This window comes from Elaeis guineensis, chromosome 11, assembly GCF_000442705.2.
Source record: "Elaeis guineensis isolate ETL-2024a chromosome 11, EG11, whole genome shotgun sequence".
NCBI classification, from domain to species: Eukaryota; Viridiplantae; Streptophyta; class Magnoliopsida; order Arecales; family Arecaceae; genus Elaeis; species Elaeis guineensis.
This window is the reverse complement of record NC_026003.2, coordinates 5,212,842-5,233,495: the sequence shown is the minus strand read 5'-3', so window position 1 is coordinate 5,233,495 and position 20,654 is coordinate 5,212,842. Positions and strand designations below refer to the sequence as shown.

At 36.6% G+C, this 20,654-nt stretch overlaps 1 protein-coding gene across 3 annotated transcripts; it reads left to right on the top strand.

Annotated features, from left to right (window-relative positions):
• Positions 1-549: 549 nt before the first annotated feature.
• Positions 550-19,915, top strand: LOC105053694 (WAT1-related protein At4g19185). 3 transcript variants are annotated; one of them, XR_012135315.1, is made up of 8 exons: positions 560-1,181; positions 4,322-4,384; positions 4,500-4,616; positions 4,714-4,999; positions 16,044-16,199; positions 17,993-18,144; positions 19,030-19,649; positions 19,742-19,915. XR_012135315.1 is itself a non-coding variant. In XM_073245579.1 (7 exons), the coding sequence occupies exons 1-7, from the start codon at positions 973-975 to the stop codon at positions 18,916-18,918; spliced, it is 1,062 nt and encodes a 353-aa protein (XP_073101680.1). In that variant the 5' UTR covers positions 550-972; the 3' UTR covers positions 18,919-19,172. The 3 variants fall into 3 exon arrangements, 2 of the variants coding, with proteins under 2 accessions (XP_073101680.1, XP_073101679.1); XM_073245579.1 differs by lacking the exon at positions 19,742-19,915 and having other exon boundaries at positions 550-1,181; positions 18,840-19,172; XM_073245578.1 differs by lacking the exon at positions 19,742-19,915 and having other exon boundaries at positions 19,030-19,650.
• The last annotated feature ends 739 nt before the right edge of the window (positions 19,916-20,654 follow it).

Sequence of the window (20,654 nt, the reverse complement as noted above, 5' to 3'; positions counted from 1 at the left end):
TGTATGTCCTCTTTGTATGTGATACGGGTTCCAAATTTGTGATTGTTACCCAAGCTTGAGACACTGGACTGGAGTACCTTGTGGCATGACGCTACTGTATAAAGTAAAAGCAGCTTTGAATGGCTTAAAAGTCAAACAGAGAATCATTATTGTACGTTGCATTCCAAGGGGGATTTAAAACGCCCACACTGTTTTGAACCCGGCGTATGCACTCTGATCTCACCAAATTAAAAAAAAAAAAAAAAAAAAAGGATGTTGTGTGGTGCATGTATTGGTAGAGTACAATTGGTGTATAATGCTCTATCATTTTAAGATTAATTGATATCATATGTGAGTTATCTGATGAGACATTGATCACAAGGTCAGGAATTAAATACACAAGGATCGTCAAAACAAAGGAGCAGGAAAAACAAAAAAATTCTGGTGACAGTCTAATCAGCCGATGGACCACAATTACTTAACCACAGTAACGCTATGGGAACCATGTGAGTCCATGCGACGAGGCACATGGGAATGGTCCAATTTCGTGGAAACTGTTGCCGAGCATGAGAGGTAGGTAGGTTTTAAATTGCCAAGCTTTAGCGAGCCCGAGGAACCATCCGGGTGCAGTTGGACCAGTCCACAGTTGGACTGGATCCGAGCCGTTTGACATAATGCATGAACGGACCGTCCGATGACCGAAAACGATTTTTCGATGTTGTCCGGGAACGAGGTTCGAGCGGTCACTTTACCGGACCTTGGGACTTTACCGGACCTGACCTAACCCAAACGTGACCGGTCGTTGGGCGGACTCGGACGCCAGAGCAACAGCACCAGCAGCACCGAGCCACTGCGGTTTTTCGAGAACTGGCGTAGCGTCCCTGGACTACTTTCCCTCAAATCAAGCAATCTTTCTGATAAATCTAGAGAGGGGGTATGATAAAGAATTAATACCCACCCAGGGCTAGGGGAGGAGGAGTGCGAGAGGGAGAGATGGTGGTGGTGGCGGGCGTCAACGGGGTTGGGAATGGCGTGGTGGGGCGGGCGCACGCGACGATGGCGGTGGTGCAGGTGATCGCCGGGGGATACCACGTGATCGCGAAGCTGGCGCTGAACGTGGGGATGAATCAGGTCGTCTTCTGCGTCTTCCGCGACCTCCTCGCCCTCTCCATACTCGCCCCCGTCGCCTTCCTCCGCGATCGGTAATGTTTATATGATTGATTCCATGTTTGCATACCTCCTCCTCCTCTTCATATTCTGTTCCATTCCATTCCATTTTTCATGTACTGCATTGTTAGATCCAAGGGATCAAGAAGATGATGACCTCAGGAAGGAAGGGAAGACTATTCATGTGAGATGTCATGCGAATCATGATAAGCGGAGGAGCGGAAGAAAAAGGGTTTTTTTTTTTTTTTTCCGGTTTGGGTGGATAGTTTTCTTTTCTGCCTCCTTGTTACGGTTTCTCCTTGAGTTGGAGAGCAAAATTCGCTAATCTTTTCCTTTCCAGTCTAGAGCAGATGAAATGTGCTGTTTGTTTGCCAGCGGTTGCCCTCGAAGCTAGAAACATTTTAGGGCTGTTGCATGGTAAGCATTCTGGTGAATTTGAACGGTTCTCTCAGAACAATGTGGAAATGGCTTGAGCTACGCTCCTGTTAGAATGAGAATGCCATGTGTCTTTTCCCTTTTGTCTTTATAAGCCTGCAATTTATTCCTTTGTTGCCTCAGGAAAACATAATTGCCTTTTGGTATTATACGAAAATTAGAGAGAAAAAAAAAGAAATATTGTTGGTCTTGAGACCTCCTTTTGGAAGAGAGTGACTTAAATTTGAGCTTTGATAACACATGAGGCTTGTTTTGACTGGTTCCCAAGAGATATTTAGTCACCTTTGGACGAAGCCAAGATGGTCGTGTCCTTACCGCCCAACCAACTCTTTAAAATGAAGCGAACAAAATGTTCCCTTAAAACAGGATAAAATTCGTCTGGATAAGATAATATTTGTTGTGATACTGGAGTTTGATCCACCATGACAACCGTTTCTACAGATTATAATGTTCTAAACCTTGATATTGCCCAAATTGCTTTGCGTGTAATGGCTATCAGTTTCATCTTTTTCAAATGCAACCTTATTGTTAGTTTGGTCCAATGTTCAATATGATGATCTTAAGGTTGCACGTACCCTCATCAGCCATATGAGCTATGATTAAAGTCTTGACTTGTGAAAGATCCCAGCGCCCACCCCCCCATCCCTTTTTTTCTTTTTTGTATAGAAACAACCTTTCCTTTGTTATTTGCTGCCTAGAAAAGATGCAAACTATTGATATATTCAAGCAACCTCACACTCCTGTGGTTTTGTTAGTTGGAGCTTCATTATTTATTCCTGTTCTTATTTTGCTTCAAAAAAATAAATTTCCTCAACTTGTTTTGAGGGTGAGAAGGGGGGGGGGGGGGGTTTAATCTTCCATATGGACAGCCCATAGTATCCTATTGTGCTTTGTATAGGAGCTCCTATCATATCAATTTTGTCCACTCCTCTTTCACAATATCGGTGGATGCCTAATTAGCTAGCCAGTTATAGACTTGATTACCTTCATGGAAGATGTGGCTGGCTTTGAACCTGGAGGCCTTGACAAGGGTTAGAGGAGGAGGGCTTGTCATTAATCTAAAGTTATAACATTTGTGGTGTCTCCTTATACACTATTTTGGTGCGCAATACCTGATTCACATACAAAGTACCACCGAGGCTCCAATATTGCTCTCTGTAGTCATTGGTAGGGCATAGCTGGTGTGGTATAGTGATGGCTACTAGGAGGGCATGTTGGTTGCTGTGGTCTTTGTATCATGATTCAGCCATTGTGGTGGAGGAATCGAGGTTATCCAGTGGATAGCTGTAATGGGCAATCACCAAAGCAACAATCTGAGTGTTAAACAGTGCCTAGAACTGGTAAGTCAACCCTCAATATGCTTTCATATATGGATGTATTGTTTATATATATATATATATATTTTAATGTCCATATGCATGTAATTATGGATGTATACACATTCTCGTACATAAATGGCTGTATAAAGGAATTCGTATGCAAATACATATACATCTCTATGTAGTCATGCCTTTACATATATATTTATGTATACTTATGTCTGTGTACATATACATATATATTACCTGTATAAAATATTTAAGATACTTTCCGTATTTTACTTTCCAAGTACTTGCACTCATATCTATTTTCACAGTTGTGCCTGCTTTTAGTAACTAAGCGCCAAACCCTTGTTCCCCTAATCTTGAGGTGCGCTAACACAAATGCAGGTAATCCCCAATTAGTCTTGCATCCATGATAGGTGGATTGTGGTGGCAGCAGTGACAAACTTGTTTAAGGATAGCCATTTGGAAATGAGAGGGCCCCTTCCATTTCCAACGTTCTTGCCTTGATTTAATTCTTGATGAAATAGGCATCTAAGTTCTCTGGCCTTCTTCCATGAATTGGCACCTCCAAGTAGTGCGAATTAGCCTTCCTTAACCCAGTAGCCAGACTATGTTCCTAATGCTCTAGTAACCAAGGTTTGGGTTGCACGTCACAATGAATTATGGAGATTAAGTTTCTGTCTATGCCATTCTCAGTAATTTCTCACAACCTTCCTCAACGCTCAGCATTTGCTTATCATGGCTTTAGAGAGTAGCAGATACTTGTAGGTGAACAAAAGGTGTGAGATCACAGGAACTTTGTTCTTCAGTTACTTGTGCAGATTACTAGTTGTAAGCTTGCCATCCATGGCCTTGGATAGCATTCCCACACAAACTACAGAAATAAAAATAGAGGGGATAGCCTTGTTGATACCCTGATGCACCATGAGATCCATCTCACTCAATGATCTGAGAACTTGAAATGGCAAAGGACATCCTCCACATAAGACCTGCTCATCTTGCTGTATGCATGCTTCCTAGTGAGTTATTGACTGTTTGTCTGATTGAGATTTAAGCAGACTGCAGGAAGTGGGCATCTTCCTAAAAAAGAAAAGCTTAATTGCAACCTATAGTGATCTTTTATTATGTTTACTTACAATTTTAAGTTTGATCTTCTATTAGGCCACCCTTCAAGGCTAAGTTCCAAGGTCAAAGTTGCTCCATGTAAGGCCCTGTATGAGAATATCAATGAGTTTTGGTTTTTCTAGGTTTCAAATAATAGTTTATGAAGCTCAGCACAAGAATGATAGCAATGTACTGTAATTATTCCTGGTACTTATGTCATAGTATTTTCCTTTTTCTTGAATTGACCTGTTCATTCACAATATGTTAGTTGAATTGCTACTGAATTATACCTTGATTTTATTGGATGGCAGAAAGGTCCACCCTCCACTAACTCGCCGCCTTCTTGCATCATTTTTCATTCTTGGGTTAACTGGGTAAGCATTAACGGATCTGATGATTGCTCTATCCTCGTGTCATTATTTTTTTGGTTACATATATCTTCAGTTTCAGATTAATTTTTTTTTTTCAAACTATGATACCTTCTTCCAGGATTTTTGGAAATCAGCTTTTATTTCTTATTGGTCTTAGCTACACAAATCCAACTTATGCTGCTGCTATTCAGCCTTCAATACCAGTCTTTACATTCATCTTGGCTGTGGTAATGGGGTGAGTTACTATTTTAAGTTATTTAGAATTCTGTAGTTTCTAGTCTACTTTCTTCTTTTCTTTTATAAATATGTTCTGAAAAATGTACTGGATGCAGCACTGAGAAGGTAAATTTGCTCACATATGAAGGTCGGGCAAAAGTTGGCGGCACACTCATCTGCGTTCTAGGTGCAGTTTTAATGGTACTGTATAGAGGTCCAGCTATAATTGGAAATAATGCCTTTGAGCTAGCAGCTCAAAGTGAGATAAGTGCAAAGCCCCAGCCTGAGCCAGTTGGATGGCTAGCATCTGGATTGCTTGAGTTTGGACTTGAGAAGTGGCATATTGGTGTTCTATGCTTAATAGGAAATTGTTTATGCATGGCCACTTATCTTGCTTTACAGGTATTGAAATGGGAAAATTATTATCGGGTTTTTCCTTATACAATTTGAAACTGTTTCCAGGTGCATACAATTTGAAACTAAATTGCATTATCTGTGACATAAAGCTGAAGAACTGAATAAAGAGAGGATGGTCTGAAAATTTGTGAAGTAATGTTTGTTGTATACTATACAAATGACTAAGAGGGACGCCACAGTAATTTGTCCAGCTGGAAAATGTAAAAGAGAGTAATTTTCTGGAAATCATTTACAAGGCTGAGGAAAACGAAAATTGAAAAATAAAGCAAAAGAAGAAAAAGCAAAAATGAGGGAGAATAAATTAAAGATGCAGGATTCTCTGACAAACCCTATGGACTCGTTTGGTTGACGGGAAGTGGAGGGGTAAGAGGCAGTTTCTGGGAAGTGAAGAGGGGGCCTCTTGTTTGGTTGGAGTTTCAAGAAGAGAGAGTGAAAAAAGCTCTTCCATGGGAAGTCACTTCTTTCATTTCATAGGAAGTGAAAATTCATGGGGGAGATGGGTTTTGGCACTTCTCATGGGATGAAAAGTGGTGATACCTTTTTTTCTCAAAATATTTTTTTAAGATCTATGGTTAAAATTTTGCAAAATATCAATGGATGGTTACGATGAAATATTAGATAATGATATAATATTATATTAATATTATCCTAATATTTATATGAATATAATATTAGTATAAAAATTATAATATTTATTATATTTTAATATTATTTTAATATTTACACTAATATAATATTTTTATTAATATTAATATAATACTTATATTAATATATTAATATTTATATTTAATATCTATATTAATAAATTTATTATATTAAAATATTAATATAATATTAATATATTAGTATTATGTTAACATAATAAATTATTATGGTCTGATGTTATATTATAATATATTAATATTATCTTTTATATTAATATAAATATAATATTAATATTTATATAAAGTTTAGGAGTAAAAAGGTATGGTTTTATATTTACTAAGGGTATAATAGGTATTTTATACAGTTTTTTTAGAAAAATGGATGCTCAACCAAACGTAAGCTACTCTGCAATTAGTCACTTTCCCATGATCAATCAAACATGCCAAAATCCTATTTCGAGGAAGTAACTTATCAGGAATTAACTTTCTGGGAAGAAAATTCTTTCGGTAAACCATACGAGTCCTATTTGTTAATGGGGCTTGGATATGTGTCATGTATTGGTGCACATCTAAGTAGTTCCGTGAAACTCTAAGAAGTTTCTTCTTATGGATTCATGCCCATTCATCACATCCATGCCAACAATGTGTTCTATTGAGATGGGTGCTTTGGAGCCAATCGGAGGTTCATAGCAGCATAGGATAAAATGAGAACTAGGATGACAACTTTGTGAACTTTGAAAAAGTGTTAAATGGTCCTTCTTTGTAAAGGTATGACTGTTCAAATATATTGCTGCTAATGCACAGTATGATGTTATGGGTATATGAATTACCTTTAAATATGATGACATGCATAACCACCATCACTTATGTTTTAAAGTTTTGACATCTTTTTCACCCAACTATTCATATATATCTTGTTCACTTTTATTTCATCATTTCACCAGTTTAACAAGTTAGTCTTAAGTCACCTGAAACTGCCTTGCTAGCATGTGCTGACAGACATGATCTAGAATCCTAGACATTATCAAAATGTTCCCAGCCCTAGCATCAAAACGAGAGCTCAATGCTCAAAAAGGATATCAAATAAACTTTGACATTGAGAGATAGAACTCAATTAATCATCTAATATTAACAATAACAATTAGTATAGCTTTCTATTGCATGGCAAATATTATTGTTGCTGCTGCTGGTGCTACGTATATTTGAAGGCTAAATTTTATATTTTGAATCTTAATCAATTTTTAGTTGATATTTGGTGTTATGATATTGCTTATAGTATATTTGCCTTTTGGGAGTATGGGTTGCTTGATCTTTGATTGCTGCCTGATACCACTTAAACTTGCCCTTTTCTTATTGTTATTTAATCGTTCCCCATTCTTCTACCAGAGTAAATTTTGTTCTTCATTCTTGCTGCACTGCACATGCTAATTAGAGCATTATGCCTGTGTTATTATAAACCTCATTGTTCCTGTGTTAGAACATTATTGTATTTATGGCATCCGATATATTTATGGCAGTAGTATATTGGTTTATTTTTTACTTCTATGCCTTATTTGTACATGTCTATTTATGTTAAGTTATCTATATATATCTTATAAATATTAATACAATCTTAAGAAGGGGGTGTATTGTTTTTACCCATATTTTTCATGGTATCAGAGCCAAAATCCTAACCCTTGGGTAAGCCGCTACCATAAATGATCATCTCCGTTGGATTCTCTATCATTGATTACTCTCGTTCTTCTCTTTCTCTTTTCTTTCACATTCCCATACCCATCTTGGATGGATCCATATACCCATCATCAAATCTTTCTTTTCTTTCACATTAGTTTTCTTATTTTATTGCTTGCTACAATATTGCTACAGTACCATCGCAACAATACTGCTATAGTCCTAGTCTACTACAGTACGAACCATCAATTTCTTGGTGTGACTTTTATTCTGTCATCTTGCAACAAACTTATGGCGCTAATGTGTCTTGACTACTTTTCGTCATCAACATCAAAACCTTGGATCCGATTAAACTCATCGACACCACTTATCTTGTTTGGAAACAAGTATTTCTGAACATGCTTGAATGTTGGAGTCACCTCACATATAGATGGCACGTCAATCGTCCCTTTTCAAACAATTGAGGGAATTAACAACAAAGTTTGAGCCAATCTGACCTACTCTACCTGGAAGAAAGAAGATGCAACTATATTGTCATGGATTAATGCGACGTTGTCTCTGAGCTTTTTACAGATGGTGATATCCACTTCACTAAAGATGATGCACGATGCCTGGACGGCAATTGAGAGGCATATTTCTTAGATAAAATTGCATCCACCATATTTTTCTCAAGTCGGAATTTCGGAACATAAAGAAGGAACAATGAGCATTATCGAGTATATGCAGAAGGTCAAGACTATTGGTGATGCCCTAGGTGCAATTGAAGAAGGTGAGTCAGATCACAACCCCAACCTTGTGATGACTGTTCTTTTAGGGTTTTTAAAGAATATGAGGATTTGTGAGTGCATTGACCTTACAGATTGAGCCCACCTTTGATCAACTTCGTCCTCTCATGCAAGAGGTGATCGAAGTATAGAGGAGAAGTTGTTATCCAGCAAACTCGTCATAGGATGTCCGTGCCTTTTATGCCAATCGAGGCTGAGGAAATCGAGATGGTCATGGAGGTAGATCTCGTGGAGACCACGGATAGAGAGGAGGTCGTGGACAACCATACGGTCAAGGATCTCCGGGAGCATATCTTTTATAACCTTTTTCATATAATCTCAATTTTTTTCTAATTCTTTTCCACAGCCATAGATAAAAAATCAGCCGTCAACCCCACGTCAGCCGACATCCTCTTCATTACCATACACTGGATTGCAGTGTCAGATATGTGGCAAATTCAATCACATCACTCTCTAGTGCAGATAGAGGTTTAATCACGTCATTATTTCTGTCAACCTTCCACAAACTTTTGCAGCCATGAACCTTCATGAATCCTCTGAGAAGGTCTGATATCCTAACACTAGTGCTTCTAATCATATGACGTCAGATTTAGGTATGGTTTTGAGTCTAAGCCCTATAGTGGAAGAGAGAATTTTTGTTGGTAATGGTTAACTGCTTCCTATTGGAAAAACTGATGAAACAAATTGAATACTTCTTGATCTTTTGATTTAAAAAATGTTCTTGTTATTCTTTTTATAAAATGCAACTTACTTTTTGTTCATCAGTTTTGTCGCGACAATAGCTTAACATTCGAATTTGACTCAATTGATTTTTTTAATGAAGAATAAGGAAACTAAGATGGAGCTTCTACGATACAGTAGTCTGGGAACGTCACTTTATCCTTTATTTTCGAGAGTTGCAAGCATAGAGAATAGGCCAAAATCTGTTTGGTTGCTACGACACTTAGAAGCGATCTTTGGTGTGGGAGGTTAGGTCATCTGAGTCAATTAATTTTGTCTAAGTTTATAAAAAGAATAATGTGCCTTTTGAATCTGGAATAAATGTCTCATTATAATGTATGTTATATTGGCAAATATGTGAACTTTCCTTTAATAAATTTGAGTCCTTTTCGACTTTTCTTTTTCAATTTATTTATTCTAATTTATGGCAAGCACCTATTAATTTTGTTTCTGGTTTGAAGTATTATGTTCTGTTTGTGGATGATTATTCTCGCTATTCATGTGTATATTTATTAAAACTCAAGCATGAGATGTTTGACAAGTTTTTTGAATTTAAGGCTTTAGTTGAGAATGTTTTTTAACAGAAAATTAAATCTTTCCAGTTTGATGGAGGAAAAGAGTATGATAATGAAAATTTTCTTATTTTATTTCTTAAATATGGTATAATTCATAGAATTTCTTGTCTACATACACCACAACAAAATAGGATGGTTGAACGAAAATGTAGATACATTGCTAATATTGTTAGAACTATATTTTTTCAATCTTGCATGCCTGCTAGATTTTGGACTGATGCGATTCAAACTACTATTTTTCTCATTAATTATACTCCCTCTATTACTGTTTTAAAGGGCAAATCACCTTACTATATCTTGTATGGCTATCCTCCTCATGACTTGCAACTTTTGAAGATATTTGATGCTTTTGCTACTTAGATCTACAGGACATCGCCGATCATAACCTCTCTCCTTGGTCTCTATCTTGTGTTTACTTGAAAATTTTTGGTAAACACAAAGGGCTCTGATGCCTTTATTCAAGTACTGGTAAAGTTTATATTTCTCCACATGTTACATTCATTGAATCCATTTTTCTATACTCTTGTCTCTCCAAATTTACTGACTTTGCACGTTCTCATTCAAATTTTTAATTGTTTCGAAATTTTTGATCAAATCCACTTTATTAAGTAGTGATCTCTCTACCCTCGAAGCAATCTCTCAATTTGATTTTCTTCCTAACAATAATTTTGCTTCAAATTTTTCTGGATACTCTACTTCTAATGTTTTATTCGATTCCTCATGATTGGAAGGATTGCCTATCAACGAGATCTCTGCCTCCTCTCCACCTAGAACTGAGACACATGCCTTGTCTAATAATCCGAAATAACTTCGTGTCTATACTAGAAGACCTCATCCTCCCAAATCTAAAATTGAACCTCCAGTCATAGCTGAAACACACCTGAGCTTGCAGTTCCAAATCGGATCGATCCACAACAAGGATTGATCCCTCACTCGGATCGGCTGAGATCGATCTAGTTATTGGAATCGGTTTCTCTGATGCGATCGAGCTGCCACCCTCGTTTATGCCTTCCATTGCTTCTGCATTGTTTCCTATTCTCACCCATCCTATGCTCACAAGATTATTTGCCCGAAAGGGAGATTTGTCCTCTTCTCTCCTGGCTTTCATGGCTTCTACTTTAGTTTTTACCTGAACCTAACTCTTTTCTGAAGCCTTTCAGCATGTAGGTTGGCAACATGCAATGTTGGACGAATATCAAGTCTTACTCTTCAATGCTGCTTAGAATCTTGTGCCTTTGTCGCCTTCTATTAATCTCATCGACTGCAAGTGGGTCTTCAAAGTAAAACAGAAGGCAGATGGCTCTTTGGAGTGTCTCAAGGCTTTCAAGGCTCGATTGGTTGCTCAAGATTATAAACAACAATCGAGGATTGACTTCGACGAGACCTTCTCTTTGGTATTAAGCCTATTACCATTCATGCTGTCCTGTTTATTGCTATCTCTTTTGGATGGTCTCTTCGATAGTTAGATATTAAAAATGCCTTCCTTTATGGGTATTGTCTGAGGAGGTCTACATGAAGCAGCGTCTGATTTCGTGCATCCATCCTACCCCCACCATATTTGTCGCTTGCGGAAGGCTATTTATGAGCTCAAATGGACACCCTGTGCTTAGTTTCAATGGTTTACCTCTTTTCTTTTTGAGTTGGATTTTCAAGGGAGTACAACTGACTCTTCATATTTTGTTCCATTCTGCACAAGAGATCATTGTCCTCTTATTATATGTTGATGATCTTATCAAGTTTTATGTCCCAATGAGATAGGAGGCATCTCGACCATCTCGTTTCTATAAGAAAATAGGATCGGACAGGGTCGGGACTCCAAAACTCATCCACATAGGAAAAGAAGAAGAAAAAGGACAGAAAGGAAAGAAAAAAAGGAAAAGGAAAAAGTAAAAAGAAAGAAGAAGAAGAAAAATGAAGAAAGAAAGGAAAAGAGAAGAAAAAGAAATGAAGGAAGAAAAGGACAGAAGAAATAAATGAAGGGATAAGGAAATAAAGAAAAAGAAAAGAAAAGAAAGGAAGGTGAAGAAAAAGAAAGAAAAAAATTAGGATAGAGATATGGAGGATATCTACCAGGTTGTATGATCGGAACTGCTGTCGGGACAAGACGGGATAGCGGAGCGTCTCGTTCTATAGGAAAATCAGGAACCTCTGTCCCATGGAATTTAAAATCTTGGATCTTATCATCACTGATAGCTCCTCTCTATTAGCTTTCTTAATTTTCACCTTGTAGGCTGGGTTTCTGGATCCTCTTCATTACTTCCTGGGAGTAGAAGTATCTGATTTGACTAGTGGTATATTACTTAACAAAAGTATGCTCATAATCTCCTGAAGTATCATGGTTTTCCTCCAGTAAGCTGGTCTTACTCTTACATTTAACACTAATCTGTTCGCTCATGAAGGTCCTGTTGAGGACTTTTATACTTATCGTTAGATCGTGGGGGTTTTGCAATATCTTACTTTCACTCGTCTAGACATCTCTTTTGTTGTCAACCTCGTGGCTAGTTTTTGCATGTTCCATGTCAACACATTTTCAAGCTGTAAGTGCATCCTTCACTATATTTATGGTACTGTCTATAGGTTTCAATTTTCTCGATGTTAACGTCCGTCCTTAGTGGCCTATTCAGATGCGAACTGGATAGGATATCTGATATTTGATGCTTCACTTCTATTTTTTGTATTTTTCTGGATCTAAATCTTATTTTTTGGTTGCTAAAAAACAACCTACTATATCTTGGTCAAGCTTCGAAGCCGCATATTGTTTTGTCGCATTCATGCTTACTGAGACCATTTGGATTCACCATCTTTTTCGAGATGTTGGCGTGGCCCTTGTGCCTCATATCTCTATTTACTATGACAATCTCAGTACTACTTATATTGTGCCAATCCGGTTCTTCATGCACGTACCAAGCACATTGAGGTTGATCATCATTTTCTATGAGAGAGTTCAAATAGGTGTTTGTTTCTTCTTTATATTTCTTCTGACAAGCAATTTGTTGATATCTTCACGAAGCCATTGTCTACTACCCGGTTTACTCAACTTTGATCTAATCTTCACATTTGACCGCGGGATGTTCAGATTACGGGCGGAAGTTAGGGTATTATTGTATTTATGGTAGTAACATATTAGGCTTATTTTATTTTTTATGTCTATATCTTTTTTATTCATGTCTATTTATGCAAAGTCATCGGTACATATCTCTACAAATATTAATACAACCCTAGAGAGGGGTGTGTTGCTTTTTTCCATATTTTTCACTTGTATTGAAGTTCTCCCTATCACCCACTTTTTGGGTCAATCTGCTTAGCATTTGATGTTTGGGAGGGCCACATGGACCTTTATTTGGGTAATAAGTAAAGAAGCTTATTGAGGGTAGAGAAGGGAACTAGTCAACATTAAGAACTCATGAAATTGATGCATACGAAATTCTAGAAGGATATGGGTCAAATTAAACAATGTTTTTTTTCATGGATCAGATAAAATAAGAGTAAAGGATTGAAACAATGGTAGAACATACCAAATAAGATTAATGGGCTGGAGGGCAACTTTATTCGGAGGCTGATATGAAGTGACGAAGTATATAGTATAATAAGAAGATAAGTATGGGGTGTATATTTAAATTGCCTTGGAAGATTAGGGCTGAAAACTGAGCAAAATAAAAGCAAAGTATATACAATGCAATTTTAGCATAAGCAGGTGCAAGGTGGATCCAAGTATGGGTACAAAGAAGTGAAAAACATTAGATCAAGGAAGCAAGTAGGGAGATGAGTTTCTGAAGTGTGTACACCATCCCATTCCGAAGTTTGTGGATGCTAAATAATCATTTGATGTATATTGTGATATTTTATATTTTAATCATTATTTTTTATGAAAAAATAAATCCTTTTCTTATTGATAAAAGAAGAAAAATGAATATACTTTCTTAAAATATGGATACACTGGTATTCGGTTCATATCCAATCAATTTTCAGCCCTACATACAATTCAGAATGAATGCATGTCAAGTTTATGTGCTGAATACTAGGCATTTGCCATTTAACCTAATATGACAGCCTAACAATGCATTCACATTCTTTAATGATAATCCTTGATAAACATATATATTTATAATTCACAAAAATTTGGACTGAATGAATTTGGAGATAAGGAAACATGGATGCTTATTTTTAAGTACCCTATTTTTAAAGATTCAAGAAAGGCCTCAAATACTTCTCAGATATTGTTGAGATACTTCTGAATGCTTTTAGGTATGAGGATTTTCGTTTATTTGTTCATGAATGTTGACTTTTTAATGATGAATGGTTAGTTATGGAGTTTGTGGTGTTGATATTATTGTGTGGATTATGGACTAAATGATGACTAACTGGAGTTCATGATTGTTAATGTTTTTGTACAAAGTATGGAATATATTATTTTCATAACCACGATGCTTTAAAGATGTTGCTATATGACACACTTTATTTTAAATCTTTGATAAGATATTTAGTAATTTTAAAATCAACCATGAATCATCAAATTATATATATATATATATATATATATATTATATATTATTATATATATTATATATTATATATATATATAGATAGAGTTGGACTACATACTTTATATTAAATCCTTGACAGAACATTTAATAGTTTTGAAATCAACGATGGATCATCCAAATTGAAGATTCATACCATTGAAGTTAATCCACACTACAAATGTATGTAGAAACCAAAACTCCACCTGTTCTGGTATTCTCTGATTTGAACATCAAGTGGGTTATAAAAGTAAACTGTATCAGAAGGACTAATATACTAAAATACATGATAGGTTACATAGATCGAAAATCCACTTTGCTGATCATGATCTGTACATTTTTAAACATAGATAGATTTAAATTCAGTAGGTTTTGATTATTAGATCATAGTAGAATATAGTATCATACTATTCTAACTATAATTTCTTGCATCCACTTGATGCTTAGGTTAGAACCAGCAAAATAGGTGAATTTTGGTTTCTAAGCTTTTTGTTAATATAGATCAATTTCAGCGATTTGAATTGTCAAATAGGATGTTGCATCATTAGTTTTGAAACATTAAATCTTCCAAAAAAGATTGATGTATAAAGCATGTAGTCCAACTCTCTATATGTATATCTATTGATTTGTTTATTGTCATATCCTAGCTGCACCATATCCTTCGTTTTCAAGATATGTTGTATTGGTGTATTCATATCATGTCATATCCGAACTTTGTGTCCATATCCATGCTTCATAATTTTTTGGTAATTTCCATGCTTCATAGTTTGGAGACTAAGATTCAGAAAACTAAGGCATCTATGCATGTTGAAGTGTTATGTGTTGATTAGCATTATTTTGTATAAAATTTTGGAGACTAAGATATAAGACTTTTACCAAATGTTATGATCTTGGCAAAGATTGGCTGTAATAAAATTCATGAGTCCTCAGTATTTGAGAAATTCCCTAGCAATAAAAGGTTTCCTTTTAAACCCAACCTAGAAAATCTGAAATTTATGCTTGAGTTGGAAAATTGACCTTATTTTATGGAACTTGAGTTTTATACTTATTTTATGGAAGTCAAATGGGCTATAGATCCCATTTGCATGTATTGTTTTAAGTTACATAAATACTTAAAAGGTGTTTTGATAAAGAAGTTTTGCTTTCATTTCTCTGCCTGTCAAGTCATAGATTGTCCATTGCACTTCATCTTTAAGGCAATGAAATAATTAAAAGTGAAGCAGGGTTTTTCAACCTTTGTGACATGCGAGATCATATTGAATTGGCAAGGTTTGATGTGGGCTGGAACCAAGTAATGTCAAGCAGTTCTCTTGGTATTAGGTATCAACCCCTTTGCCTAGTGCTAGCACTGGCCCTGCACGGGTCAGCACCTAAATCCTTGAATGAGGCTCTAGTCAAGATTGTGGCACAATAGCTGTATAGGTTGCACCAGTTAAAGAAAAATTTCATGAAGAATTGATTTAGATGGCATAAGCATGCAGAGTGAGAATAAAGGAGGCTTTCATAAAGAGATGTACCCTGATCTTTGTTTAGGATTTCAGAATATGAAGACCTAAGATAACTTGGGCGAAACTTGTAAGAAAGGATGAAGAACTTGCAATAACAACAGAGGTCCTAAGTAGGAAAAGTTGGCAAGTGAGGATTCACAAACCCTGGATGTTTTGGAAGGATTCGCAAAGCTGACCCTGAAAATTTTGGTGAAGCCCTAAATTGCGTAAGCTTTGTAGTTTATAGTAGCATATATTAGCCACTGTGCCAATAGGAGTTCTTAAAGTTGCATATTCTATATTCCTTGCTGAGAAACTGACATCTCTCTTCTGACAGTTTTTCAAATTAATGACCATCTTCTAGTTGCTTTGTTGAGGTGTCAAAATTCCTTATATGTGAAATAGTTTATAATACTTAATTGAGCAGCTCTAACCAGCGATAAGTTGCTTACAAGCTTAGCTGTCTGCATGAATTTTTGCTGATGGCTTGGATATGAGCCTCTATGCATGGATGCGTGTGTCTAGTACGGAGCTTCTAGGTTTATAATATGGATATGTCTGATATGGCGAGATTCGTGTTCTAAAATTATGGCATACTGATTCATCTGGTGTATTTAACAATTTCAGGCTCCAGTCTTGGCAAAGTATCCCTCCAGCTTGTCTTTGACAGCATATTCGTACCTTTTTGGGGCCATTTTGATGGTTTTCTCGGGATTCTTTGCTACTAATAATTATGCAGATTGGACATTGACACGGTCTGAGATTTTTGCAGTTCTATATGCAGTAAGTTTCTAATCAGTTATTTATGTTTTAGCGTCTATATTATGTGGTTGAAACGCTCATGCTACTTTGGATTGGCTTGTTATATAACATTTTGCAGTACTATGCTTGATTTTGAATAAAGTTATATTGAAATGACTCACTTAAAAAAAAAAAAAAAAAAAAAACGTAATCAAACTGATTCACCTATGCTTAATCCGAGAATACTCAGTGCATGAACCTCTATTTGTTATTTGTGCATGTTTCATACTTTGGAACTCTGGAAAAGGATAGCTAGTACTGGTGCCACTATCTTATTTATAAAAATGACAAAAATAGTGCAGGATCAGTAGGAAATTGAAATATTCACCTTTGTAGAGACACAGTGAAGAGGGTAGATTTTAATCCTTTGTTGTATTTTGGTCACGTAGAAGTAACATTGATTTCTTGGATAATCTTAGTAAGGATTTCAGAAAAGGATGAAGCCAGATACTGACTCACTCACATCCATTACCAAATCATCCTCTCTACATCATTAGGATGTGTAATGCTTCCAGCAAACCCACTATTATAAAAACAACTCTTAAATAAGAGGCTTCTTCACAAATTTGGAACCAGGCTTGTTCTTCTAATCCTCTTAAATTGAATGCAGTTAGCTCATATACCTAGTAATCATTATATTAGAAAAAGAGGTACAATTAGCCAACCTTGTCTTAGTTTTTTTCAACCACTACATGTCACTTGTGAACTAGAACACCATGGCTTTTCTAGCTCCGAGGTGTAAATTATGAGTTAAATTGTTTGCTTTTGTGGAACAAAAGTTGCAAAGCCTAAACCCTATTAGATGAGGTCAGGAGCATGACTATCAAGGAAATGTAACCAGCTGTCCATTGGAAGGCAAACTCTTCCATGCAATGTGTTGGCATTTTTTGGCTCATGTCAATTCTTTAGATACAATGAATGTAGCATAAGCAAATAAATGTACGAAGAAAGTATCAAAATTGTTCAATACAGTAAAGGCAAACAAAAAACAAAAAAAAAAAAAAATCTTACCTACATTATTCTACTCTCTTATAACTTGTTTTACTGCATTATACTACCAACATAGCCACATCTGGTATTCCCCAACACCATTAGTACCTGGGGTTGGTCTCAAGGTCTTTTCTGCCATTATTTTAGTCCACTGCTAGATTAACCTCATTTGGTTCTTGCTTACCACCTGCTTCCAATTAATCTTAAGCTGATCCCTCCTCCCCTTTCTACCTGACACCCCCCTGTTTGGAAGGGAAGAGGAGGGGGCAGCCGATGGGGTCTTTTAGCCCATCTCAGAGTGCAGCCAATTACCTTATTTTCAAACTATTAAGTTTCCTCAGAAGTATCTGTTTTAAGACTCTGTCCTTCTTAAGATGCATCCACCTTGGCATTGTTTCTGCTAATTTGATCTTGTGAGTGTTCCAGTGCACACTGGGATTTGTACGTTCAAAATTTTATATCGCAGCTTGTAAGCCTAAGAAATCTGTTGTGTGACAATGATGTGCATACAGCATGTTGAATATGCATTAAGTCAACCTCATTTCTTGGCCATTGAATTTGAATTGGAAACTTTATGCTCATATGATTATCTTCTATGACTGTCGTGATTAGATACTTGGGATGGATAATGCAAATATCTGTTGAGGAGTGCGCTAGTTAAACCTTACAGATTTCTAATATTCAAGCTGTTGAAAATGTAGACTATAAACTTATTTTTTATGGGCACTTAAATTAAGAATTTGCATCACTGTCCAGAAATTAAGCCTAAATATCACTTTTTTCAGGGTGTTGTGGCATCTGCTCTTAACTATGGGCTATTGACATGGTCCAATAAGATTCTAGGTCCTGCACTTGTGGCTTTGTATAATCCACTTCAACCTGTAGTGTCTGCTTTATTATCAAGAATTTTCCTTGGGAGCCCGATCTATCTTGGAAGGTGTGTAAATTTGTACTTCCCAATATTATAATTCTTCTTAATGCATGTTGGTGATTGTTACACACACACACGTTTACGTACACACGTACATACATATGTGTGTGTACATATATGTGTGTGTGTGTACATATGTGTATGTGTGTGTATACACACATGTATACATGTTTATATGTATGTCTGTATGTACGTATGTATGTATGTGTATATATATATATGTGTGTGTGTGTGTGTGTACATATATTTATATATGTGTAACATGTGTGTGTGTGTGTGTGTGTGTGTGTGTGTATATATATATAGTGTGTGTGTGTGTACATACATACATACATACACATACATAAATACATATATTTATGTATATGTATATATGCATGCATACATGTATGTGTGCATGCATTTGCAACTCCTGTTAGTAGCTTCAGAATTATATATCAAGTAGTTCGTTGCAACTTGCAAGCATTGCTTTATAAAATTTTATAAACATTTATCATTTTGAAATTTTATTTCTTTTAAAAGAAAATCTTTCTGATGTTTTCTGGCAATCAGTGCCTCGTTGGTTTCATGGGTTCATGGCTTTTTTTTTTTTTTTTAGTATGTTATGCTGTTCCTGCAAAGAATGCCATGAAAGCAAAATGTCTAGTAATTATGGTTGTGCAACTTTGGTTATTGTTTGCTTATGATGTTTGCTAATGCAGATGCTTCCTCTTTACAATGGTCGTACATACCATTGCAGAAGCTGGCTCATCAAGCATGCATATTGAAAAAACTATCTAGGATTTTTTTTTTTTAATGTCATCTGTTTGATTCTGTTACTGGATAAGGTTTGTTGTCTTTGCTTATGGTCGTCTTTTTCATTCCATCACTGAGATTCGTTTGTACTAGCAGCATTATTGGGGGAATTTTGATCATCTCTGGCTTATACCTGGTCACTTGGGCCCGCCATAAAGAAAGACAGACAGCCACTGGGATGCCGTTTGTAAAATGCACTTCTGAAGGACATCATGATGACCCACTGCTCATAAAGAGAGGAAACCTCTTCTCTGGCTCCTTGTCTTGGACCGAGCCACATGAGTCATGATTTTTGTTTTTCTCTTCCCCATGCCATGATCCTCCCAATTAGAATATAGAGACAGAATATATACCGGCAAGAGCGACCTTCACCAGGGGAAGATTCTTGCTTTACTTAAAGAAATAGCTACTAGTCTTTTTTCCTGAGCCCTTGGCATTTGTGCCACATCGTTATCTTCTTTCCCCACCATCCAACTTTGTTTCATCATATTCTTCACAAGAAACTATATAAATTAGCTGCCAGCAATTTCATGTCCAGAAGTGAAGCGGTATCTTATAGTTAACTCTTGAGCTACCATTAAGCAATGGCATCCAACAAAGCAGAAAAACCTCAAGGTTCCTCACAACCCCAGGCACCAAAGGTTCAGCAAGTTAGGGCTGGAGGAGCAAAGTTTGTTACAAAGAAGGTGGCGCAGAAGCCACAAGAACCAAAAAAGGTCCTTTTCTAACTATCTTTGTGTTCATGCGGTTATGATCGAATTTTTCTGATAGGAGGGATTGTATATGTCTGCTGAGAATGGTGTTGCAGGTCACAGGTGCCAAGCCAGCTCCACCAGCAAAGTGAGAGGCTCTAATGGTTTGTCTGCATAGAACTCTGGTGCCGTTGCTCTCTTCATGTGCAGCAGAAAGACTAGTAATGAAATAAGCAGATGTTTATACTGTAATAGTTAATATATTATGATATGACAGTTAAGCTTTAACCTGTTGCTCTCTGATGCTAATCTTTTGGGAGTGAGACCAGATGGACTTAAATTTCTCATTTGCATTGATATATATATATCATATGGGATCCCAACATATACCTTTGGAGGGGACTATTCCCTATTCTGCTGATTAGGTGGATATATGGGGGTACGATGGTTCCAAAAAAAATTGGCAGGTCCCATAAAATTTTGTTCTCGAAACAGAAGTCCTATTTTGGATGTTAGATGATTGTATATAACCGCGTTTAATGCATCTGTTGATGATCTGGTCTTGTTGATTCTGAAGCACGAGGTTTCAAACAAGAAAATGGTATTATTGGGAAACTGGCTATCCCAAGTTGGAAACTTGAAACCACCCCAACAAATCCAGCGGTTGGGAGCTCTTTATTTTGTCACAGTTTTTGGGGTTGCTTTCACCATATTGGAGTCCTTCAACTCGCCATCGTATCAAGCCAATCTCATTTGGGTCATGTTGCCCTAAATATTTCCACCACAGGTTTTCTGAACAAGCTAACCATGAGCTTAGCTTTTGTCGTGCTCAAGTTTCAACCATGATTTTACCCAAAACAGGCAGAGTACTTCCACAGTTGCCGTTCACAAATTGCCCTGGGGCTGAAAAGATTTTGAAGTCGTATTGAGATTAGGTTTTGCATGACTGGATTCATTGCCCAATGTCAAACTTGGCTCCGGCTTAGGTATGTATATGGGCAGTGGTCGGATCTGACTTGAAGCAGGCAT

Coding starts and splice junctions, on each gene's coding strand:
- LOC105053694 (XM_073245578.1), top strand. CDS start 973: ATGGTGGTGGTGGCGGGCGTCAACGGGGTTGGGAATGGCGTGGTGGGG. Junction 4,617..4,713: donor ATCTTGGCTGTGGTAATGGG/GTGAGTTACTAT, acceptor TACTGGATGCAG/CACTGAGAAGGTAAATTTGC. Junction 16,200..17,992: donor TTTTTGCAGTTCTATATGCA/GTAAGTTTCTAA, acceptor CACTTTTTTCAG/GGTGTTGTGGCATCTGCTCT.